Raw genomic sequence first — 23,924 nt, forward strand, 5'->3', positions numbered from 1 at the left:
GCCCATCATCCATGCATCGCACCTCCAAAATCCAATTCTCCAGTGCATGCCTGCCGCTCTAATCTTGTATGTTGCTTAGAGGTGTTCGTGCAGGCAATCGTGCTGAGATAGAGCATGGCAATCGTGCAGAGAGCGGTGAGAAGGATCTAACCCACCCGCTTGGGATTTCTCGGTTCTTGTTGAGGTCGTTGAGTTCTTGTCTTCCTTCCCGTGGAATATAGTAAAATGCATGAAGTGCAATGCACGAAACAGGAAAGAGAAGAAGATGTGCAACAGTCTAGACGGCGGAGCGGTGTGCGGTGTGCGTTCACTTACATTGCCGGCGTATGAACTAAGATTGGTAAGTTTTGCATGTGCGTGAAGCATGGCGTGGCGCGCTCTTCAACCAAACATGTGGTGATTGGCGCGATGCATCTTCGTCGGTGCTGCTTCCGTTTACCATTGCTATCCAGGTCGCTGGGTTTTGCCTGTCTATGGACTTTCTCTGCTGGAGATGTGCGATGAGCGGTGACTGCAGGAGAGAAAATGTGCGATGGAAGTCAAGTGTATTTACGGCAGCGAACCGAAACCGACCGCCTCACAGGATGTGCACTTGTGGCGTACGCCGCTGGGCCCTGCAGATCTGTCGCGCTTTCGCAGCGCACACTGTGCACAAAGCAGAGATCTCCAGAGCATGGACGTCACTCATCATGTGTAGAGAAGCGTATGGCGTTGGCGACAAGTGACCTCACCTTTACCATCGTAGCGGTAAGCAGAATAGAACATGACTTGCCTCATCAGATAAACCAGAAAAGGCCGTCTTCAGTACCTGTGTTAATCCCGATCGATGTCCGCGCCTACCACACCTTCCCAGCGGTGTCGCAACGGGCGGACAAGCGGCACGCGTCAGTGTCGTGCAGCGAAGAGAATGGAGCCTTATCATCATACCACGACGCGCCTCGCGTCACAATGGAAAAGCGAATGATGTCCACGACAGATAATCCGGTATATATCAGAGCCTTGATGTCTTTCCCGCAGAGCGACGCGATACAATCTTCCCAGGCCCCCCGAGCGGCCGCATATGCAGAAGAAAGCAGTCGGCAGAGAGCAGCTTGGCGAAGACTTCCAGCGGTAGAAGTGATGTCGATGATGTATGTGCAACCCACGGGATCAGCGGGTGGCTGTCGGCACTGAATCGCGAAAGTTCAACAAGCACCCGCAGAAGGAAGTCTTCCGGCAACGGGTACGGCAAGCTGCAAATATGCAAGTTGCCGAAAACCTAGTTTAGGACTTTTGCTCTGGAGGCTGCTGTTGTAACCAGGTTGGTCGGGTATGTACGGTGAGAAGTAAAAAGTGAATTGCATGTGGGTGAAGTTGAGCGGTCGGCTTGTGGGCCGAAGGTACTGTGCTCGGCTTTCGGTCGCTCGATGAGGCCGGTTTGCTGGTAGTGAGATGAGATAGGATTGAGTGTATCGAAAGAGATGACACTCGGTCGTTCAGAGTACAATCGATTCGTATCCATGGGTAGCTGAGAAAATCCCTCTGTGCATATGAATGCAAGCTGTCAGAAGGGAGAATTGCAGGGAAAACTTTCACAAAGTCGACTTTCGATTGGCTTCTCAATGCCAAAGTACTGTCCAAAAGCTGATGCATGAAGTATTGTTTCACCCTATAGGTACATCGCATGCGCTTGCCTGTAAGGAGTCGATCAGTTCTAGAGCCGCATGGTTGTAGCAAACGCATCTTTACGATTGGTCGCTCGTTTTCTGCTTGGTTGCTGGTTGTTTCCCAGCCTTGGATAATCTTGTAAACTTTGACATGCACATCGGGAGCCTGGCTCTTGACCGCTTGTGCGGTTGCTATATACAGTTCTTGCTTGCGTCTTCTCGGTTGCTGGCATCGGACAGCAGATGTCGGGCTTGTATCCGACTCGGTGGGAGGTGTAGACGTGCTACTCATTCAAGGTGCCTTCTGGTCAGATCGACTGTGTGCTGCCCTTTCTACGCATCAGTGTTTCGAACCCCACAGCGTTGCTGCTGTCGAGCCGAGCTTATACTGATTGAAGGGTCCGAATTATGGCTATCGGGATTTTTCTTGAAGCTGATCCGCAACCGGAGGAATCCGAGAGACCAGGATATGTGGCTCTGTCATCGACAATGTGAGGTTCATGCCTGCTGGTTGTTACTTTGCACAGCCCACTCGCGTTCGCGGGTCCTCAAGCGGCTTCCATGTAAAACAGGGCAGCTATAGGGCAACGAACAAGCAATTTCGCTGTCCGTTGCTATTGTTGTTAGTTCCAAAACAGGCAAGTTTGAACGTGTTGTCAGATTCGTACGTTCTAGACATGAGCTTGGACTACAACAAGCTCCACTGAGGGGCCAAGTTGAGCAATGCTGCTCCACCCTAGGCGATCAGTAGGCGATGGCTCCCATATTATCGTGGAGAGCCAAATGGAGGGTCCAACGATCATAGCGCTTCTGTAGCGCCCGGAAATGCTGGCAGCGAACAAGTTCACATCGGAGCGGCATCCGGCGAGTGGTGCAGACCAAGCGATGCAATGCCGGATGTGATTGATGTTCGATGATGGGCGAGCTGCAGCTTCCGTGCAAGGAACAAAGTCGGGCGGCTCCACAAGAGCATGGTTCAAATACACGTTGAGGCGCACAAGAAGGATCGCGCGCGGTGGAGTACGAGCGTGGAGGGTCGCACACCATAGTGCTGTGCGGTGCGACGCTGAAAATGCCTCTCGTAAGGATGAATGTGCCCTTCAGCGCCCATTCACGGAGAAATGCTGGCACAGCATTTTGAGCGTGTAGTCAGTGGAAGAAGGTGGAAGGTACGCAAAGTGACAATAGACATGCATGCGATACATCACAGTGCCCTGGTCGTGAACCCACCTAGACCTGGCGATTGAACTGGTTGCTGGGAGCTGCTGTGGACGTGAAGTCAAGAAAAGCTCAACGCCTCAACCGCATGTAGGTCCGAACAATTGGTGGTGAGACGTCGAACAAGTGCTGACGCATTGGGGTTGACGATCAAACCGGAAAGATGATGCGTCGCGCCAATATGAGGTGCATGCAGGCCCTGCGGTCAGCGCTGCAACTCCGGTCTCGTGGGCAGCACATATGCAATGCTGTGCCTGGGCTGTACAGAATATAGGTCACATGTATGGTCATGAGATCGAGTACTGCTGTCAGCGGTGGTCGCACTGCCCGTCAGCGCATGTCAGAGGTGTCGCCGAGTGCGCTGCGGCGACTGGGCATGGCATGAGGCTGAGGAGGAAGCGTGAAGATAGCCGCGGCTGATGTCGGTTCCCAGTTCGGGGGCATTGTGATACTTGGTGCTCCGGCGTCGAAAAGCAGGCGGCCCAAAAGGGAGGGGAGTTGGGTGTGGGCGATGCTTCTAGGCTGGTGGTTGGTGCTCCCACCAGTGTCTCGGATCTCGCAGTCAGCAGGCAGCGTGGTGCGACGAGTGTGCTCGATGCTCGATGTGCTCGACGTGTAGCGGCGGGTGGAAGCGGCGGGCAGCGCGGAGACATCGGCGCTTCTCGCAACGCGTCGTCGTCGCTGACCTCCACCACAGCACTCCGCCGCCGACTCCCAGCAGTGGAGATGAGGACCCGTTCTTGTGGGTGGTTGTGTTGGGCGGGCGCGTTGGTGACGGGATTCCTGGTGTCAAAAGATTCAGGAGGCCGCCGTCCGGTCGACTTGGCCGCGCTTCGGCAGGGAGGGCAGGCCGGTCGTGTCGACCTCATCGCACCCCGGCCCTCGTCGTCTTTCCAGCTGCCGCGTAAGACTAGCTCGCGAGCACGATCGGCGCCGTGTGCACGGTGGTGCGGTGCTGTGCCGCGACGGCAACGAGCCATTGTCGTCGCCGTCCGCCCGGGCTCGGGGCGGCGGCTGACAACCTGCTGTCCACGGCGGCGGTGGTGGTGAAGCACGCGGCGGCTGCTGTCGTCGCCGCTTTGGGAGACGGCATGTCGCGTGCGATGGATCGGGCAATGGCAAGAGGATCTCGACCCGCTGCCCAAGTTCGATGGGTGCTAGCACGCTCGCTTGCGCTGAGGCAGCGCGTGTGGATGGAGGATGTTCCAGCGCGCACTGTGCCCGCGCCCCCAGGACCAGGGGCGTACCCATGCCGGCCACGCTGCCTGTCCTGCGAGTTTCCGCTGCGCAGGGCCCCTCCGGATGCACACGCCGCTACGAGCACACGGCACACCCCTCCTGAGCGCGACCCTGTTTTGGTGACGAGGCCGGGAGGCGAGGCTCTTGCGACGCCTATGTATGCCGTAGGTGTCAAGCCGCACGAGAATGGCACACCCTATCCGCAAATAGACGGCGCTGGAGAGATGAAGACGACCGCGCTCGCACGGGTGGCGGGCCGGCGGTGGAAGTGGGTGGAAGCCACTGACGGAGGGCCAAATCTCGTGGGAGCTGCGCAGACTGGCAAGAGACGGCCAAGTGCAAGTGTTCCTGCGCCTGCGACAGGGTTGACCGATGCTGGGAAGCCGAGTAGCGTCGTCGACCCATGATCCTGGGCGCACGCCAGATTGGCCTGTGCGAGCAGCTGCGTCGTACAGTTTTATCGCCGCGACTCGCAGGTGCTATCGCTCGCGGGCAATCCCAAACACACCACACCCACCTCATCATCATCCATCCCGACGCCCTCACGCTCCCTAAACACAACCACCACTCCCCGTCCCGCCTGCTGTGCTTCTGCCTTTCTTTTTGTCGTCTCCCCACACTCATTGCGAAACCGCCGTCGACATTGTGATACCGCCCGAGGATCAGCTGGCACTTAAGCATCCTGCACAGCCAAACCTTCTTTGCCCACCCTCTCGTCTAGTGCCCGCAACTCGCGACGCCCAAGGGATGCGCATTGAGCGGTGACGATGACATCAATGTCTTCTTCTGACCCGACTTCTTCAAGTCTGACGGACCCAAACAATTACCGTCTGTCTGACACCCACCAAATGGCTGCCGCAGAGGTTCCAGCAGCAATACCCGCGCGGGCACTGCCCGACCACGAGGCCGACTCTGCGTCTCCCACCGAGACCACGCGACGGAAACGATTGTCCTTTTTTGGCCGACACAGCTCCGACGCGAACACGCGCAAGCAGCAGTCCATGCAGCCTCTCCAAGCGTCAATCTCTACAGCCCAAGGCGAAGTCCCGCGATCGCAGAGCAGACAAGACACGCCGAGCTCACGACCGATGACCGCTGGCAGCGAACACGCGCGAAGGAAAACTTCCGATCAGATCGAGAGCATTCGAAATTCCATATTCGGAGGGAGAAAGGGCTCCATCTCGTCCCGACCGAATGTGAAACGTTCGCGACATAGCCACCAAATCGAATCGAAGAAGCCCAATGTCGCACTAATCCCATTCGCGTCGCCTCTCCAGGAAGAGTCGACTAAAGCTGAAGTGAAGGGCAACGCAGGCGCGCAGGACTTTAGAGACGAGAACGACTGTAAGTGACGTATGGAAAGGATTCGCATGCACGAGCTGACCAAGTGCAGTCTACCATCACCGCAAGAAGACCTCAATCTCATCGCCATTCAACTTCCATCATGTCGGCCACACGGATCGCAAAAACCTCCCAATGCGCCTCGAGACTGTCGATGAGACGGCTTTCCAAAACAAGTTGCTCGATTTCGACGCGCAAGGTCGCGCATTGCAGCAAAATCCAGGACGACGTTCAATGGGTCTTGCAAAGGCTCTTCCTGCACTTCCCCAAGCTCAGGCCATTCCTTCTCGACACCGATCTAGCCCCAGCGTGGATGAAACGACTTTCGACGAAACTGCCGACACCAAATTCAACAATCTCGATGAACACTTCAATGCTCGACCCGCACTCAAATCGCCTCCACGACGATCACCGCGCCATTCGGCCTCCTCGCCAAATCTCCTTTCTCCAACTGCAAGTAGCGCTGCACACACAACACCGCACTTGCACTCGGACGCATTCGACGAAGACACTCGGCAAAGTCCGCCGAGCAAAGAGTCACCGCCATCCGGTCAGCTTGCGCAGATTCCGACACGCGGCAGACCCTTGGGTCAAAGTTTCCGTGAAAAGCAACCCCTACCGCCCGTGCCAGGTCAAGCTGCCGCGACAGCCATCGGCCAGAAACCTTCGAAGACATCACTCGCTTCCGACCGGCACATCATCGGACTGCAGTTCCCTGCACCACCTGGGGCAAAAATCGAGTATCCCGCAAGTATTGCTTCTCACAAGAGCAAACGATCGAGCAAATCTGCAGCTCCCACAGTACAAAGCGCGTCTACGAGAGCATTCTCCGATATACCCGTCGGCCTAGACTGGGAAGATGACATTGATTGGGCCTTTGAGCAGGAAGCGGAAGCAACGTGCGACTTTGACTGGGAGAAACATGCCGCCAGCGAGTCAGATGCGAAGGAGCATTTGCCTGTACCCAGTCCAGATGACGAGTCACCAGAGACGGGTGGCAGCGGTGGCGTGCGACTCTCTGGGTGGATGAATGATCCATCTGCGCTCGAGAGTGACGCCAAGCATATCTCAACATCATCTACCCCAGGCACATCGCCATACATGGAGGATGGTCTTCCACAGAATCACAAGCGTGGTTCGTCTGTCGGGCATCGCGGCTTCTTGGCTGCCAGGAATGCTTCCTCCGACAAGCTGACCAAAACTCCACCAATGTCGGTGGAGATCAAGACTTCTGAGGTAGGCACCCCTCCCACATTCAGCTTGACTATGGAAGGTGCTGACCAGGAAACAAAGTCACCATACGCATCGCAGACCTACTTCCCGGCATTCGACAGCAGTATTCCCGAGTATCTCAGCGATCCGGAATCGACCCGTGTGGGAGGCAGCAAACATCGCAAGAGCTCCTCATACGGCTCCTTCGAGTCGTCTGGTCGCTCCCTCCAGACAAATTCTGCATCGGACTCGACAAGGTGGTCTTCCGCTAGCACATCCTCGATCCCCGATCTCCTGCACAGCTACAACATCAACCGCAAAAGCGTGAGGAAGAGTGCGGCCTCGGGAACCTTCCGCACTCTGGAAAGCGTGCCACATAGCCCTGATGGGAAAGATGAGAGCAAGTCGTTCCCTGATTTCGAGGAACGACCGACTGTTACTGATCGCGCAATCAGTGACGGAATCTTGATGAGAAGACCCGCGACGCCTGGTGATCGAGCTTTACTGTTCCAGAGTGGACGTGTTGTGCAGAGAGGACGTGCGATCAACCCCAGTCGGATGCAAATCCAGAGTTTGCCTGGTGACGGGCAAGAAGGTGGATGGATTTGAAAGCATGCCAGCCTGGACTTTACTGTCAGATACCCTTTTTCTTTTGTATTTGGGAATGATGAAACTCATGATGAGGGGCAGGGTTGGGAAGGGAAGGAAAGGGAAAGAAAAGAGGAAAAAGGAAAAACTTTTGGAAAAGAAAAGAACTGGACAGGACATGTGTTATGATGTTATGTGGCGATATCTGAGTGAGGAAAGGGAATTTATGCTCATATGTTGACTGTGCAGGCGAGGAGTATAGGAGGAGGAATTTGTGTCGATTGCAGTGTCGGAAAGAAAGAGATGAGAGAACAGAGAGGCAGATGTGTTTGTACTATTTGTACTGTTACTCTGTACGAGCTGTAAAAGGAGTAAAGAAATTCAACCCAATGTCGTTGAGAGTCCCATGAGCGTCTGTTGCATCTCAGAATTTATGTCAATTGGTTGATGTGAGAGGTAAACTGTTCTGGTGATCTGCATCTTGTTAAACGGCACGGTCTTGTTGGACCCTGAGGGGTTGCGAAGAGGTTCTGCTGTGCGTAGACATGCCACGATTGCGCATTGTCTACCATGAACTGCCGAATGACCAAGTATTCTTGCAGTATCTCACAGTGTTCAGGATATCGCTTGTAGAATGGTTGCCACAGTAGTGCACTGTTGAAGAAAGCAGAGGAGACACTTCGAAATCTAGACTGAGGAGGTAAGACGCGTGTGGTCAGGGATCAAGCTCCGCCATCCCTCAGCCGACTGACTGGCGCCTTTGTTTTGGGCGGGTCTGCGCACTGCAACTCCGACCGGCGCCAATCAACCAACAGCACCTTCTCGAACTGCACGCACGTCGTCTGTACCTGACTCTCCTGACCCGCTGCCCGCATTGTCAATCAACACACGTCAAAACATACATACAACACTCCGCCACGACCGCACGTCGACACTGCACGCGGATTGCACCGCCTGTTTGTGCAGCCCGAGCAGCGAAGACGAAAGAGTGACCCGAACACGGACCGAGACGATCATCAATTTATCGTGCAGGCAGCTTTGGGCAGCAGCGGCAACAGCCAATATCTCGCGACTTGCACTGCTGCACTGCTGGTTGGAGGGGCCGGTCAGCTTGTGTGATATGCGCAGTATGCTCATCTAGAGTCACTGGTTTCCCGCACTTTTTTGGCTGTTGCATGGTTGCCGATTGAGATATGGCGGTGTTGGAACAATCTTGGTAAGAAAGAGCATCACATGGAGGGGAAGAGAGGGGAGAAGGAGGGGAGGGAAGAGTAAGTGCTGACGACATGTTGCAATAGGGTCAAGGTCCAGGAGAAGACGTTTGGAAAATGGTGAGTTTGATTCGAGTTCTTCTGTCACGTTGTGTTACAATGGAGGGGTTGGAGACGATGTGAGGGGAACATGATGAAACATATACGCATGGATATGGCAATACGATGCTTGCCTACATGTCGAAGAGATGTCATTTGAAACGAGTCACTAATCTCCCTCAATAGGCTCAACAATAAACTCCAAGTCCGTAACCTCCACCTCGATAACCTCGTCAGCGACCTCAGCGACGGCGTCATCCTCATCCACCTCCTCGAAATCCTCTCCGCCGAAAGCCTCGGCCGCTACGCCGCTCGTCCTAAACTCCGTGTACAACGCTTTGAGAATGTCAATATCGCGCTCGATTTCATCAAGAGTCGGAAGATTCAATTAACGAATATTGGAGCTGAAGATGTCGTGGATGGGAACCGGAAGATCATTCTCGGGTTGATTTGGACACTGATTTTGCGATTCACGATTAGTGATATCAATGATCAGGGTCTGTCTGCGAGGGAAGGTTTGTTGCTGTGGTGTCAGAGAAAGACGGCGTGCTATGACGAAGTCGAAGTGAGGGACTTCTCGAGCAGTTGGAATGATGGGTTGGCGTTTTGCGCTCTTTTGGATATCCACCGACCGGATCTGATTGATTACGACCAATTGGATAAGAGTGATCACAAGGGAAATATGAAGCTTGCATTCGATATCGCGAGCAAAGAGATTGGAATTCCGGACCTCTTGGATGTGGAGGATGTGGCAGATGTGGCTAAGCCGGATGAGAGGTCTTTGATGACTTATATTGCATACTGGTTCCATGCTTTCTCGCAGATGGAGAAGGTCGAGAATGCGGGGAGACGAGTGGAGAAGTTTGTGAACAACATGCAAGGAGCGTGGGAGATGCAGAACAACTACGAGAGGAGAATGAAGGCGCTTTTGGCGGCGATTGCGAAGCAAAAGGAGGACTGGGAGGTTGCGACGTTCGATGGGACGTATGTCGATGCGAAAGAGCAGAGTCGAGAGTTTACCAAGTATAAGCAAAAGGCCAAGAGAGAATGGGTTGCTGAGAAGAGTGAATTGGCTGGCATGTTGGGAAACATCAAGACCAAGCTGAATACATACCGGTTAAGGCCGTATCAGCCTCCGAAGGAGCTGAGCCTGGAAGCACTCGATTCTGCCTGGGGTGACCTGATGGAAGCCGAGAGAACAAGATCACAAGTCATCAACAATACAATCCGCGACATCAAGAACAACTTACGGAAATCCTTCGCGGACAAGGCTAATGACTTTGCTCTCGCGCTCAAGACCATCAGCGTCAGCATTTCCGGCCTCGAAGGCGACGTCGAAGATCAATTGGAGCATACTTCGCAGATCTCACGAAATCTGCCACCTCTGGATCAGTACTTGGATATCATCGCGAGTCTGGATTCACAATGTCAAGAAGCCAATATTGAAGAGAACGATTACACAACATACACTTACGATGAATTGGCATACGAATTGAGTCTTGTGCGGAGCTCTGTGCAGAAGAAATTGGCCTTCTTGGATAATCAAATCGTGGCGAGGAATATGACGAATTTGACTCCGATTCAATTGGAGGAATTCGAGTCAGTTTTTCGACATTTCGATCGAGATCTATCGAATTCGTTGCAAGAATTGGAATTCTCGGCTGCGTTGGCTTCATTGGGACTTGTGTATGATGAAGAAGAAATGCACGAGCGCTTTCTTGAAGTGGCGGGACGAGGAGGATCTGTCTCATTCGAGCAATTTATCCGATTCATGGTCGATGTTACCGAGGATCAGAACACGGCGGAGCAAGTCTTTGAGAGTTTCCGAGAGGTGGCGGATGGGAAACCTTATGTGACGGAATTGGATTTGACGCATAGCCTGATTCCAGAAGAGGTGGTGAAGGAGTTGATGGACAGCATGCCATTGCATTCGGGCCCGGATTTGAAGGAGGACCGGGATTTGCCGAAGTATGATTATGTGAGCTTTATGGAGAGGTTTCTTGGAGGAGATGAGGGGAAGAGTAAGAATGGTGGTGGGGCGGTGAATGGACATCATCGGAATCAGTCCTCTTCGAGGGGTTAGGAAGCTGAGAGGAGGAGGATGATGATGGCTTTGATGGCGAGGCGGGAAGTTGATGGGACTGGTGAGGAGGATGAGAGTAGGGCGATGGGCGGGAGATTTCGTGCTACTCCTTCGCCTCCTTGGGGCTTGAGCTCGGCGAGGAGCAGTCCCATTCGTCGTCCTCCATCCCGTGTCTTGCACACTCCAGAGACGGACGCTCGCAAGCACGATGACACTACGAGGAGGCACAGCGATTCCGTAGTGGAGCAGCAGCTGTCCGTTGCTGACGACGATGTCGACACTAACTTGGAAAACGGTAGAGAGAGCGCAAGACTGCTGTGAAGTAGGTAGCAATGCGGCATGGGAAGGCGAGCGTGGTGAGGCGAAGTTGATTGGGTTTATTTGCACACACTACTACTACTATTGCTGTAGGTCTCATTGCCTATTCCACGCAAGGCTGATAACATCGAAATGAGCACGAATTACATGATTCCATCTGCATCGTTGGCGTTCTGAGCGATTGGATTAGTTTTAATGGTATACTTGGCACAAACGGAGATATGTTCAAGCTTGTACGTCGTTTCTGCTTCGTGGTTTGAGTGCAGGGTCGGGTCTCGTGGACGCGATTTGGCGTGGTTCCGTCGGAAAACTACTGACGGTGATGGAACGAACTGCTCGCTCACGTGTGCCTTCTACATCGCTAACTGAAAACAAGAATACATCCTGCCTTTTATGTGATATCAAATGATCATATTTCCTTGAACATTTTTAGACTACGTCAAATATCAAAGTCGTGTAGGTTCGTTCTATGGAGAGGTAGCTTTGGCATCCTTATCGATATACTAGACCTCTTTGCCGCGATATTTCTCTTCCACTTCTCGTGGCTTTCTTGTCGTCGCGACTGCGCTAAATTATTAATCAGGATCGACTGTTCCAGAATGTAACATTCACAGAATATGGCCATTGCCTAGCGTAGGTGCTATTACACGAATTTTGAAAGCAAAAAGGGTCAATTCCCGATTCTTGTTTCATCCACTTCGGAAGACTTCATTGCCGGTGTTGAAATTTCTGCATTCTTCTGACGAAACGAGAAGGAAGAATGGCTACACTGTCCACAGTGCGTCCACAGCATGTCTCACACAGCATCTGATAGGCTCTAGCTTAGAAGAACGACTACAATGCAACACGCAACACTCCATCATCTCACCAGTCAAACTCCCAACCATGTGCTATCTGTCTCTGCTGAATATGGCCCATCCCCAACGGCCTCGCAATAGCGTCCCGATCATCCACCATCCTCCAAATCGTATCACTCGCTTGAATCACTGCTTCCAGAGCCTCAAACCCATCCTCATGCTCTCTATCCTCTAACGCTTCCCTCGACTTCTCAATATTGAAATGTGCCCAACTCGGTGGATCTACGATATCGTCTCCGTAGGTGGTATAATGTCTTGAACCTGTAATTTTACGAGCTTTGAGATCGATGTGTATCATTATCCGATCTGGCCAGCAGACATAGCCGCATAAGGTGATGCGCTGTATTACGTTGAACATTGAGCGGGGCGTTTGTTGGAGCCAGGGGTGGAACCCGCGTCTCGCATCGCAATAGTATAGTTCGGAATATCTTCCTGGGCCGGGAAGTCGGTATGTTGGGAGGTCTTTTGGCCAAGGTTGAAATTCATTATGGATGAGCCAGAAATGATTTATGGCGTAGAACACTGGTAATGCTTCATCTCGAATCAGTCGTGAGACACGAGTCATAGGAGGCTGGATCGGTCGGTGTCTTTCATTATGGCGTTGGAGCACCGGGCGGTGGCGTTGATTCACGTCTCGAGGGCTCCTCCGAGACGACCGACTTGTGCCGTGATCCTGCATTCTACCAATCATGAAGGGACGGTCTGACAGGAGCAGGAACTCATAGATGGTGAGTCGTAGTTCTTTGCTGAGGGCCAGAAATGGCGAAGTTTCGATGGAGGGTACGACTGCTCGCCCGGTCATGTTGATGCCAATGTTGAGAAGAGAAACAGAGTGGCAGCGGCACAAGACAAAACATTGACGAGAGTACTTCATGAAGCAGCGAACTTTAAACATCATAGCTTGGAAGCTCCCACCTTCACCCCTCCCGCGTCAGCCAAGGGCGCCTACGAAGTTGCACTAGTGATCATCATACCCCAATCATGCGCTGGCAACTGGCCACATCAACGCCCCTCATTGCAGCCAGCCTTTCACTGCCATAAAAACCGCGCGACTACACAACGTTCATGCCTATGCCCCTTCCAGTCTGATAAGCATCCTCGTGCCACAACCTCCAATCGGCCACATTTTGTCCTCCGCCTGTGGAGTCAGTATCGTATTCGAAAAGAACTACACCCTGCAGACAGGTCAGCACCTGTGATCACATCGTTCGGTAATTTGTCATGCGTCACTAACAAGAGCAGGATCCCCGTAACTTGGTCTCGAAGCATAGTTGATATGCGTTATGGTGGCTTGTGGCAAGAGCTCACGAATGAGGTTGGTTCTTGTTTTCAATCAGCTTGTGACGGCATCTCGAGTGGGAAAACACGGTATTTCGATACTCACAGTCTACCAATCTTTGCCGGATACACTTGAGAATTGGGATCTCGGGGGGTGTCGCGGTTTCTTGGCGTAAATATGTAGGCTTGTGTGCCGTCGCCAGCTTGATTGAACAACGCGGTATTTAGTCTCACGCCCGTAGCACTTCCAGACGCAGCGCCTTGGCCATTGCGGATGAGGGTCAAAACTTGATCGAATGGTTGAATCTGCCGCACCAATGGTTCTTCCGTCATGTGCAAGTCTTCCCAGATATGGCACTACACGAACGCGTATCAGCTTAGAAGTACGTTTGAGCAAGTAAGGAAGCCCTGACCTTGTATACCGCACGTGGCGAGACGATCGTTAGGGTCGTACAGCCCGTCAAGAAGCCGGGTCCAACGCCAATAGGCGTGTTTCCTGCTGGCAAATTCGCGAACGAAACTTGCACGCAGTGGGTGGGGTACGCAATGCCGTTGCTTTGTACAGGTACAGTAGTACGTTGCGCCTGAAAGGGTTAGTCCTGTCTCGATTGCTGCTTCGCTGCGACTGACCGTCACTCTTCTCCCCTGCGCGGTGAAATAATCTCCTATTGCATTGCCCAACTCATCTTCGTCTTCAAAAAAGTCCCACTCTCGTCGCACAAGACCGGCGTTGTGGGTGGTGTTTGTAATTACCGACAAGGTGCGCTTACTGGCGGAGGAGGAGCAGGATCCACTGCCGCAATTGTTGGGACTGCAAATAGCGTCGCAGACAGGGCCATTCGGATCTGAGACTTGTCTTGCGGAGAGCAGGTATCTGGTGAAGAGGTAAGCGAATGCTGGCCTGGATCAGATCAGCTTACTCGAGGCCCGAGGAGGTGCCGTAGGATACTGCTCGTGCTGAGCAGTAGACCCAATTCCACGAGCAAAGCAATGAGAGAAGCAGTAGAGACCACATTATTTCTGGGAAGAACGAGCTGATCGATCACAATACCCACGCTGTCTCTCACCAGCTTTATACGGTTTCCTATCCTTCGAGCGCCAGTCAAAGCTCGCGAAGGCTTCGTGACAAGTGTCGCTAGGCGTCGTGCACGATCACAGAGCCAGGCCGCGTCAATGGCGTCTCGAAGTGCGAAGCCTATGGCTCAATGCTGCACTCTGCATGGGCTACACACACGACTGAATAGCGGAGTGCGCTTGGCGGGTGTTGGTTTTGCTTGAGATCTCCTGCAACAAACACCGGGACTGCTTGACAAGAAGCACTATTGCCGCGAAGAGACTCAAGCGGAATTGCAAATGGCAGAGCATCGTGATCTTCCAAGTCTGCCAATTGACCCCGGCGTCTTGGAAAGGCCGAAGGAGGACATCTGAGGGATCATATGTTGCAGCTACCTTCAAGAGAGTGTCACATGCACGTGGAAGGCCTTCCTCTCATGCATGTCTTTTTCCCGCTGGAGTCATGGGGCCGCGACCACGAGGAGCGTAACGCACACCCGAGACACTGATTGAGAATGCACATCACGATGAGGCGCATATCTCCCTGCGGAAACGGGCGCATGCGACTACAACCGCAGCTTTGTGGATGAATCGTTCTTCATTGAGTTCGATCTTGCAATCGCACGCGGCGCGTGGTCTCAGGTCGAGGGAATGAGAACTGTCAGCGCCCGTGCCTTGTGCTTTGGCATTTCCAACTCGTTCAGTGGAGCGTATCGTCCCGGCCGATCCTGCCACGATCGTTAGCAGGCGGCATGAGGCTTCCCGCGTCGAGCAATTAGAAGATAGATGTACTCTCGAGGCACAGCAGCTTCAGCAACGCAAAATCCTGGGGTGGAGACAGGCGAGGTCTCCGCGGCTGGTCCCGTTCCCGTCCGGGCAGGACGACTTCAGGCAGTTCTCCACGTCTCCTCCTCCAACCCGGCAAGTCTCCATGTTCTTTATACCAATGGCTTCAAGAACCACGAATACAGCAATACATGACCATAATCCTTGAAGATGAGTTGGAGCATACCATTGCAAGTTAAAAATGGACTGCTTTTGATGCCTCTCTGAAGCCACAGATTCCCCACGCTGCCCCATCATTGCGGCACAGCAGTAGCTTCGAGGCTTGCATCGCCGACTGTCACTACTCTACAAGTGCTTCAATGTCGCCGAGACCCGAGGCTCTATGAACCGCGCCTCATGCTACAAGCGTTCAATACGGACGGCGTCCTGGGGCGAAGGAGTCGTAGCGGCGCAAACCAGACTCTGCAGTTGCTCGTTCCGAGCTATTCGTCTAGCGTTGTAAAGCGCTACGTGGGCCTGTGCACTGGAGCAACAGCTCTGTAAGAGGCAAGATGGAGGCCCACGAATCGTATAGCCCACTCATGGAGAACGAACAGCGCGTGTATTGGCTGATGCGTTGCCGCTTTGCCACTCCCAGAAGCAAAACTTGATCCGTCACTGGACGATGCCAGGTTTCGAAGGAAGATACGAACGTGGCACAGAGGCACTATCGAAAGACTGTCGAGAGGCAGCGCGCCAATTGCGTTGGTGGAGTCGGTAAGCTTCCTGTCAGGCAGTGAAACTCGACCCGTGATTGCATGACCAGAGCTTAGGTGCAGTTACATCCTCCGTCTGCAGACACTATCGAAAGACTGTTGAGTAGCAGTATGCCAAGTATGTTGGTATATGCCAAATGATCGTGGGTGCTGCATATACTTGCAGCAGAATCTTGTGGTACAGAAACGCAGGACGATGTGTTCGTGTCTTGAAATAGGCCGATTCGCGCAACATTGATGCTCATCATCGGCCTCGTTTTATACTGTCAACGACATGATCCGTCCAATCCGCGGTCCGAGAATCGCCTGCCTGCTTTTCATTGCTCTCATTACAGCAAGCTTGCCCCATGTCAACGCACAAGTTGACCAAGACACCGCAGCCTCGTCGGCCTCTCCTACGGCTGACGCCTCTGCTACAGTCGCCCCTGTAGATTTTCCATCTGCAGTTGCTCAAGAGGTTGCGGTAGCACAAGAGCTTGCCCTTAGCAACCTTACGGACCCCATACCTCTCCCGACCGATGCACCGAATTACGCTCAGCTCAGCAAGATCGCAGCACTTTGGCCGCCACTTCAAGAGACCACTGGTCAAGTCCTATCGAACGCCTCGAATGCCGCAACAGATCCAACAGAAGACCGCCCAGCCAGGCTTCGCAAACGTCAAGGCGGCACGAGGGTCATGATCGTTGGCGATTCCATGACCCACTGTAACGAGGGCGACTTCACATGGCGATATCGTATTGCGCAATGGTTCCAAAGTCAAGGTGTCGCCGTCGATTTTGTTGGTCCTTATCAAGGCACAATCGAGCCCGAACTCCCTGGTCCGCCGGCGCCGCCACCATTGTATGGGTCCGCTCCTATCGTTGGACCCCCAAAGACCAGTGGGGGCTATGCAACGGCGTTTGACAGGTGCGTCAATGTCCATGATCATGTGGTCATGTGGTCATCCAGACACACGTAGACTAACGATCACCACAGTTCACACTTCGCTATCTCCGGCCGTGCGGCCGCTGTTGTTCAGTAAGCTGCACCACCTCAATGCTAAGTATTGGCTACTGACTTGCCCTACTATAGGGGTCTTATACAAGAACAGACTGCAGCAAATCCCACTGATTTAATGCTCGTAATGCTAGGCTTCAACGATCTTGGCTGGTTCTACAGCGATGACGATGGTCTTATCACCAGCATGTCCAATCTCATCAACAATGCCCGCCGTTCGAACCCGAACATGAAATTTGTTGTTAGCACGGTGATACACCGCACCTTTATTGGGGGAAGGGAGGATCTTGTGCGAAACACCGATTCATATAACAGAAAATTGCGCGAGCAAGTGCCACGCTGGAGCACCGCATCATCCCCAGTGAGTGATAACCCACAACGCGTATCGGCGTTCACATTCGGCTTTCCCTCTACTTGCTAATGATATTATAGGTCGTGATCGCCCCTGTTCGAGAAGAATTTGATTGTGGACCACAGTACAACCAAGACTGTCCAGCTGCATATGATGGGTTGCATCCAAATGAACTTGGAGAATATCAGGTATCGTCGACAGCCACTATACCACTTCACCAACCCACCTCAGGGCAACGCTGACGTGACACTAGATTGCAAGAGCATTCTCCAGAGCTCTTGTATCTGGTTTGGGTATCGGTTCCACTCCTATTCAGATCCCGGGATCAATCCCAAGTCGTCCACTGCCGGTGCCACAAAATTTCCAGATGTCGGCCTCGCCTTTGGGACTGACAGCTACGTGGGATAAAGGTGAGTTCAATTGTCACCAGCCTTTGTACTTACTAATGTAAAGGCAGTGTATGGAGCGTACGAGTATGACGTGGAATATCGCATCAACGGCGGCGCACCATTCAACTTTTCCCCGGGCCAGGTCCGAACGAACAGATGGGACACTCGCTGGGCAATCGATGGCTGGACGTAAGTGAAGCAGCTGTGGTCGTTACGATGCCTGCTAAGCTATTATAGGTACGATATCAGAATTCGCTCCAGCGCTGGCAACAGAAAGGGCGGCTGGTCGGGAGTATGTCTCGTTAACAGAATGCTGATCAGGAAAGCAAGCTGACAAGTTCCCAGTGGCTCAGTGGTACTGCCAGGCCTCAGACTGCTGCCGCGCCCGGCAATGTTGCAGTACGAGCGCAGGACAGTGGCATAAGCGTGAGGTGGACTCCACCAGCTGGACCTTATAGTGACAGTGTATTTCGCTACAACGTCTACTACTGGGATTTAGACACGCCATGTGCATTCCTTCTGGGAGCCGCATTTGAGGGCACTTCTGCTCTGATCACTGGCCTTATCCCGGGTCATCGTCATCTTGTGGCTATCGAAACCTGGAACGCGGCTGGCGCTGGATTTCCTGTGATCGCTAGGAGCGTTGTTCCCGGCCGAGGTACGCCGGGAACTCCGCAAAACTTGCAGGTGAATTCGAATGACCCTGCAACTGTGCACTTGACATGGAATGCTGTTGCGGGTGCTGCTGGCTACATTCTCGCAAGACGAAACGTGAATCAACAAGGTAGTCAGCTCGAGAGATTTACCACAACGGAAGAGGGTACCTGCTCCATGCATGGGTTTCAATTCCCAGGAGCATGGAACTATGAGTGAGTAATATGCAGATGTCGCAGTCGAATCTTTGCTAAATCTTGCCAGGTGGGCTGTACTTGCCTTCAACGGTGAAGCTGAAAGTTCACTCAGCGCTCCTCGGACCGCGCCAGTTCCGCAAGAGGGTGGGCCTGTATTGCAGTGTCCCGGGCCTCCTCTTCGCTGCCCTCTTGGGGGTTCAAGTCCACCTGGAACTGATCCAATCGACTCTAGCGATCCTCGGCCTCCGGGAGGTGGATCACCCAATACAACTCCTCAACCTGGTTGCACTGGGTCAAACTGTCAGACGTGCGCAGGAGGCTCTTGCCAAGGCTGTGATGGCAACTGTCAAGGCTGTGTGGGGCCGGGATGCAATGGTTGCAACGGTGGGTCATGATTCGAGTTTGTTTGTCCAAAAACGCTAACGAGCCTTTCACAGGCCCGGAATGCTCTTTCTGTCGTGGCTCTGGCTGCCCGGGATGCCTGAGCGATGAGTGTACATCATGCACCGGTCGCGACTGTGCCAGCTCCGATGATTCAATCGAATGCTCATCCGAAGAGTGCACTGTATGTTTTGGACCTGGTTGTGACTCGTGCGACGGCACGGATTGCTCTGCTTGCTCTGGTTCTGGTTGTCCTGATTGCAGCTCTGAATTCTGCGGAAGATGTTTTGGCGCGGACTGCTTTGGCTGCAATGCACCTGGCTGCTCTACATGCACAGGGCTTAGTTGTCTTGGCTGCCGAGGCCCTCGTTGCACTATATGTCGTGGACCATTGTGCGATGGGGGTGATGATAACTGCTTCGGTGTGGATTGTCCTTCCGGAGTTCCTCCGCCTCCAGGCCCTGCTCCACCACCACCAGGCCCCGGCCCCTCTCCTTCGCCCACTCAGTCTCAGCCTTCCTCATGCACGTCGCAGACTACAGGAACCAATTGCGACGTTGTCTGTACGGTATCTCCGACCTCGAACAGCTTGAGCACAACCTGCAGAACTGCGTCGTGCGTTCCAACAGTCGGCTGCTCTATTACTGAAAGCACCGAGACAAGTACCACCACTACAGGATGTCCAAGCCGCCCACCGGATCCACCTTACACAGTGACACGCCCTCTTCCAACTCTGGGTGATGGTGGAAGAGGAGGTCAGGTCGTCTTCCGAGGAGAGTCGCCGCAGCCTCCCACAGAGACCAATCCGCCAAACCCACCAAGCCCACCTCCGAGTGATGGCATGTTGTGCCTGGGTCAATTCTTTCCAAACGGGAGAGGGTCCGGCGTTGATGGTGCTGACTGGGTGTCCTATGACCCAGGTAAGTCTGCTCAGTGATATGATTGAAAACACATACTAACCTCAACGGGTAGATGACGTTTGCCGGAGAATTAATCTACACACTCGTCCAGATAGCTTCGATCGGAACCCACCCATCTGTGCTGTGCCCAGAGACATTGGCACCAATGGCATCGAGTTCTGCGGTGGTGACGCACGTTTTGTGGATGAAGGCAACCAGTATCCTGGAGAAGACTGTGCTCTGGCAATTCGTAGTGGCGATACCCTCTACACGGACTACCAAGCCCTCGAACCTGAATTGGATGGTAATCCATGCAGTGCAACCGGTTGCGGCGCGGGTGATGGTGAGGTCATTGGACATGCTTTGTTCAGAGGCTTGCCACAGTGCTGAGCAGCTAAAGACCACTTCGAATGGTCGACATCTAATTGTCTCCTGGGGTCTGATTGATACATAGTCTGTGCTTTCGTGTTCGGCGTCGTTTTTCTTATTCAAGAGCAAACGTTCTGTTCGCCCGAGATCTTCTAGGAGCCATGAGAGCAGAGTGGGGCGATGAAGAATGGCATAGCAGGACGATATCGACTGGCACTGATAACACAATGAACTTTAAACCTCATAGCTCGGAAGCTGCCGTCTGTGCCCCTCTCGTACATGAAGCGTTAGCCAAGGGCGCCTAGAAAGCTGCGCTAGTGGATCTAATAGTCGGAAACTGGGAATAGAGGGTTGATCTCGGTGAAGCTCAGCGGAAGAAGATAGAGAGAACCCGTGCTCAGAGCTCCCTCAACAACTCTCCCGCCTGTCCCACCAAAAAGCCGGGTATGGTGCTCCACAGAACACCCTTCAATACTGCTTCTCCTTCGCCTTCAGCCCACTGTCCGGCCTTCTTAAGTTTCTCTTTCCAGTAGTGCTTCTCTTTGTCTGCCAACTCGTCCCAATGCTTTGCATCAGTGTCATCTTGTGCAAGATAGGCGTCCTTGTCGGGATGAACAGCAACATGAACGCCTTCGCCATCTTCAACATGATGGACAACAACAGCAGTGGCCGCCGCGTCGTCAGGTGAAGCGTGATGTTCTGCGAGCGCGTCCTTGAGATTTACCGCTGCGGTCGGGACGACAATTTCGTCGACTTTGGCTCGTGAGAGAATATCGCGATGATGAGCTGCCGAGGCCGGTTGGTCGAGGAACTCGCGGACCTTGGGCGGGACAATCGAAAATGGCGAGTCAGTGGATACGAAAGATTGGAAAAGAATAGCAGTGACCAGGCCAATGATAAGGACGAGGCTCCATTTCGCGATCGTCCAGAGTTTTTCATCAGAAGGATGGCTGAGAACGTATCGAGAATCTTTGTCCTTCGGCTCAAGAGGAGTCAGAGGGAAGGTGTCGATGACTAGAGTATTGCCGAAGCTGACTGATGCAAGTCGAGCGTATTGTGGACCAGGATGTTGAGGTTTCTGAGGTGCCACGGGCTCACCATTCTTGCCAGTGGTAGGTGCCGGAGTTGATGCACGGACAGGCGAGTGGAAAGGCTGCCAGCAGATCTTTGTGATGCCTTGCTGATGTACATCTCGAAGTGTCATGTAGCCACGTATCGACGAAAAGGTATCTGTGGCCGCTTGATAGTTGACTGTCAGGACTTCTATGCTGCTATCTTGGCCGGAAACAGCAAGTGTGAATTGTTGGTTGCCGTTCTTATCAGCGTCCAATGCACTGACGTCCAAGCTCGTTGCTTGCTTGATGCGGCTGGCCAGCTTCTCAGTCTGCATTACCATGGCAGGACCAGTGGGATAGAGGTGGTACAGTCTCAACTCGGCGCCAGACTTATTGGGCAGATTCACAAGCGCGACAAGATTCTCGGAGTTAAGGAAACGCAGGGCCTTGAACTTGGGCCGGCCACCTTTCGCCTGATACTGGTCGCTGGCTGCCATTTGGAAGACCCGCCTCGGTCCATTGGGCCGCTTGTCGACCTTCTTCTTAGCAAAGTCATATTTGTAGGTCTGCTCGTAGATGTTATGCTCATCGCAGTATGCCAGGCTCAACAGGTCGTCATCATCGCCAATGCAAGCAATGTCGAGATCGGCGGCTTCCTGCTTCTCAGGCAGATCGATTCTCGTGATGATATCCTTATCCGTAGGGACCGCAGCTGTCGCATCGAACACAATGATCTCGGACTCCTTCGCGAAGCCTGATGCCACAGCACCTATCCGTTTGCTGGGCACATCTCGCTTGCCCACAGGCGACAGTCGCAGTAGACGCTGGTATGTCTCTTTCTTGGGCGCTGATGATGGCTTGAACAGCGATCGCTTGCCCAGTATTTTGATCTGCCCTTGTTCGCTACTTGCCTTCTCTTCTGTCTTCTGCTTCTTACGCGGAGGATACCGAATGTCGAAAGCGCGAAAGTGCTCGTTCTTGTTCTCGTTTTGCGCAGCTTGGGACGAGTTGATACCAGTCAAGGTGACGAGGCCATCCTTAGTGGCCAAATTCGCAAGGGACTGGATCGAGTCTTCATCGCGGGACAGGTCGATCTCGGCAACGGGTTCGATGGTGGCACGGTTGTTCACATCAAGGACAGACTATTTCAACATCAGGTTGTGACATTCCGAAATCGTCCAGACATTCCACATACGATCTTGTTGGGCACGCCGCTGCGTCCCTCGCCGCCGCCGCCAGCGACTACGAGATAGCCGCGACTGTAGGGATCCCAGTCGGCTGCATAGACGGGATAATCGAGGGTGTGTTTCGCGTAGGACACGTCGGAGTTGGCGAATGGCGGCATGGCGGTGGACCGGAGGATGTACCTTAGCGATGTTTGTGCTGCATTGGCAAAGGAGAGGAGATAGTGGTGCTGTCGTGGAAAGTTGGTCGCCAGAGCTGCCGACGGAAGTGACGACAGATGTTGCGCAGCAGCTTCGCGCTAGCGGCAGCGTCTAGACTTGACCTCTCCTTATCCACCACCACCTCCTCCAAACTGTCAACTTCCACCTCCGACATTCAAATGCATTCTGCGTAATGGCGATCAATATTCTTGGAGTTACGTTGAGATACAACCATCATACTGCCGCCACCAAAAATGACTACCACTTGGGCTCTCCAAAGTTTTGTACACTCGGCCCTGAAATTGTGTATGTATGTAGTAGTAGTAGTAGTGCTCAAATGAACACAACAGTTGCAGAAGCGAAGTAATAGCACCCCACATCCGGCCGCAGATTGCACGGCGTGGAGTAGCAACGCCGTGCAGCATTCCAAGAATGTAAATTGCCCAGGCAATCACATCGGCCATCGTGTCTAGATTCCCTACTCACCGCAGTGCACGTTGCTGTTATCGACACTTGCAGTCCCCCATGACGAAAAGTCCTGCTTCACAACACCACAAATCTCTGTCAACGTCTTTGTCAGTCTCCCAGCTCCAGTAGGCGGATCATTACACGTCTTTCTGAAGCGTCGAATGACGAATTCTGCCTCATAGCGCAGTCCCCAGCCGTAATTAGCAGCGACCGTACACGTTGGCTGGCCTGGATCCACGTATGGCTCGCCGTTGAGGCAGTTGGAGCCATCGTTGTGGCTTTCTTCAGCATCATCTTCAATCCGTTCTCTGACGTCGCCGCAATACGCGGCCAGATCGTTTTCGCCGTTCTCCATTTCTTTGTTCATGTAGATCTTATGGCAGATGATCCTGACGCGAGCGCAGTCGAGTTCGGCGTCGGCTTGAAGGGGAAGGTTAGTGCGAAGCATATTTGACAGCAGCGCGTGAAGGGTAGGGCACTCACGCTGTGCTTTGCCACCTGCTTTGCTTCCTGTTGGTGTAAAGACTAGTGGCTTGATGGGCACCGGTTTCAAGAAGCCTGGTGGTATGCCGTTCGCTGATTTGCCTCCTTGGTTGGCCACTGGTTTGGCCACTTGCTTCGCCAGTGGTTGGCTTCCTACTGGATTTGCCACTGGTTTACCCGCTGCTTTGCCCGCTGGGTTTCCCACTGGTTTATCTAGGCTATTATCTTCCAACGCAGAGCCGCCTGGCGCAGCCAAAGCCAGCGCTGCGGTGAGGAGTTGGGCAAGGATGGCAAGATGCATCGTGTAAGCGGAATTGATTCGAGTTAGGGCGAGGAGGTTTCTGTAGCTGGAAGGTAGTGTGTTGTATCAGTCGAAGTGCTTGGAAATCTTCAGGCCCTTTATACTACTATACGCACACCTGCTCTCAATCCGCATCATTCGGCGTCCATGGTGCCCAAGTTTGGGATCTTCGGCGAAGTTGGCATACGTCGTCAAGGATAGCCAAACTTGTTCGACGAGCACTTCAGTAGCAATACGAAGGAGTCGGAAGGACAGTCGACGTTCTTGACTGATACGAAGGAGTCGCAAGGACAGTCGATGTTCTTGGCTTG

At 53.3% G+C, this 23,924-nt stretch overlaps 8 protein-coding genes across 8 annotated transcripts; 4 read left to right on the top strand and 4 right to left on the bottom strand.

Annotated features, from left to right (window-relative positions):
* Positions 1–4,870: 4,870 nt before the first annotated feature.
* On the top strand, positions 4,871–7,265 carry CKM354_001029400 (uncharacterized protein; the record flags this gene model as incomplete). The annotated part of the gene is made up of 3 exons (XM_044805747.1): positions 4,871–5,447; positions 5,497–6,680; positions 6,738–7,265. 3 exons carry the CDS (start codon positions 4,871–4,873, stop codon positions 7,263–7,265), a joined length of 2,289 nt encoding a protein of 762 aa, XP_044661682.1.
* A 1,172-nt stretch (positions 7,266–8,437) lies between these two features.
* CKM354_001029500 (uncharacterized protein) lies at positions 8,438–10,637 on the top strand (the record flags this gene model as incomplete). Its single annotated transcript, XM_044805748.1, has 3 exons — positions 8,438–8,460; positions 8,543–8,575; positions 8,741–10,637. 3 exons carry the CDS (start codon positions 8,438–8,440, stop codon positions 10,635–10,637), a joined length of 1,953 nt encoding a protein of 650 aa, XP_044661683.1.
* Positions 10,638–11,819: 1,182 nt separating this feature from the next.
* On the bottom strand, positions 11,820–12,614 carry CKM354_001029600 (uncharacterized protein; the record flags this gene model as incomplete). The annotated part of the gene is made up of 1 exon (XM_044805749.1): positions 11,820–12,614. The coding sequence occupies one exon, from the start codon at positions 12,612–12,614 to the stop codon at positions 11,820–11,822; it is 795 nt and encodes a 264-aa protein (XP_044661684.1).
* Positions 12,615–12,864: 250 nt separating this feature from the next.
* On the bottom strand, positions 12,865–14,105 carry CKM354_001029700 (uncharacterized protein; the record flags this gene model as incomplete). Its single annotated transcript, XM_044805750.1, has 6 exons — positions 12,865–12,987; positions 13,047–13,134; positions 13,197–13,447; positions 13,504–13,674; positions 13,721–13,964; positions 14,011–14,105. 6 exons carry the CDS (start codon positions 14,103–14,105, stop codon positions 12,865–12,867), a joined length of 972 nt encoding a protein of 323 aa, XP_044661685.1.
* A 1,853-nt stretch (positions 14,106–15,958) lies between these two features.
* On the top strand, positions 15,959–18,757 carry CKM354_001029800 (uncharacterized protein; the record flags this gene model as incomplete). The annotated part of the gene is made up of 11 exons (XM_044805751.1): positions 15,959–16,590; positions 16,660–16,701; positions 16,756–17,041; positions 17,113–17,220; positions 17,286–17,442; positions 17,490–17,610; positions 17,659–17,713; positions 17,767–18,290; positions 18,340–18,416; positions 18,505–18,656; positions 18,710–18,757. The coding sequence occupies 11 exons, from the start codon at positions 15,959–15,961 to the stop codon at positions 18,755–18,757; spliced, it is 2,202 nt and encodes a 733-aa protein (XP_044661686.1).
* A 418-nt stretch (positions 18,758–19,175) lies between these two features.
* On the top strand, positions 19,176–19,942 carry CKM354_001029900 (uncharacterized protein; the record flags this gene model as incomplete). Its single annotated transcript, XM_044805752.1, has 3 exons — positions 19,176–19,268; positions 19,312–19,573; positions 19,626–19,942. The coding sequence occupies 3 exons, from the start codon at positions 19,176–19,178 to the stop codon at positions 19,940–19,942; spliced, it is 672 nt and encodes a 223-aa protein (XP_044661687.1).
* A 376-nt stretch (positions 19,943–20,318) lies between these two features.
* CKM354_001030000 (uncharacterized protein) lies at positions 20,319–22,321 on the bottom strand (the record flags this gene model as incomplete). Its single annotated transcript, XM_044805753.1, has 2 exons — positions 20,319–22,118; positions 22,172–22,321. The coding sequence occupies 2 exons, from the start codon at positions 22,319–22,321 to the stop codon at positions 20,319–20,321; spliced, it is 1,950 nt and encodes a 649-aa protein (XP_044661688.1).
* Positions 22,322–22,839: 518 nt separating this feature from the next.
* CKM354_001030100 (uncharacterized protein) lies at positions 22,840–23,748 on the bottom strand (the record flags this gene model as incomplete). Its single annotated transcript, XM_044805754.1, has 3 exons — positions 22,840–23,249; positions 23,313–23,659; positions 23,732–23,748. 3 exons carry the CDS (start codon positions 23,746–23,748, stop codon positions 22,840–22,842), a joined length of 774 nt encoding a protein of 257 aa, XP_044661689.1.
* Positions 23,749–23,924: the final 176 nt, after the last annotated feature.

Source organism: Cercospora kikuchii (genome assembly GCF_019650295.1).
Source record: "Cercospora kikuchii DNA, contig_00007, whole genome shotgun sequence".
NCBI lineage: Eukaryota > Fungi > Ascomycota > Dothideomycetes > Mycosphaerellales > Mycosphaerellaceae > Cercospora > Cercospora kikuchii.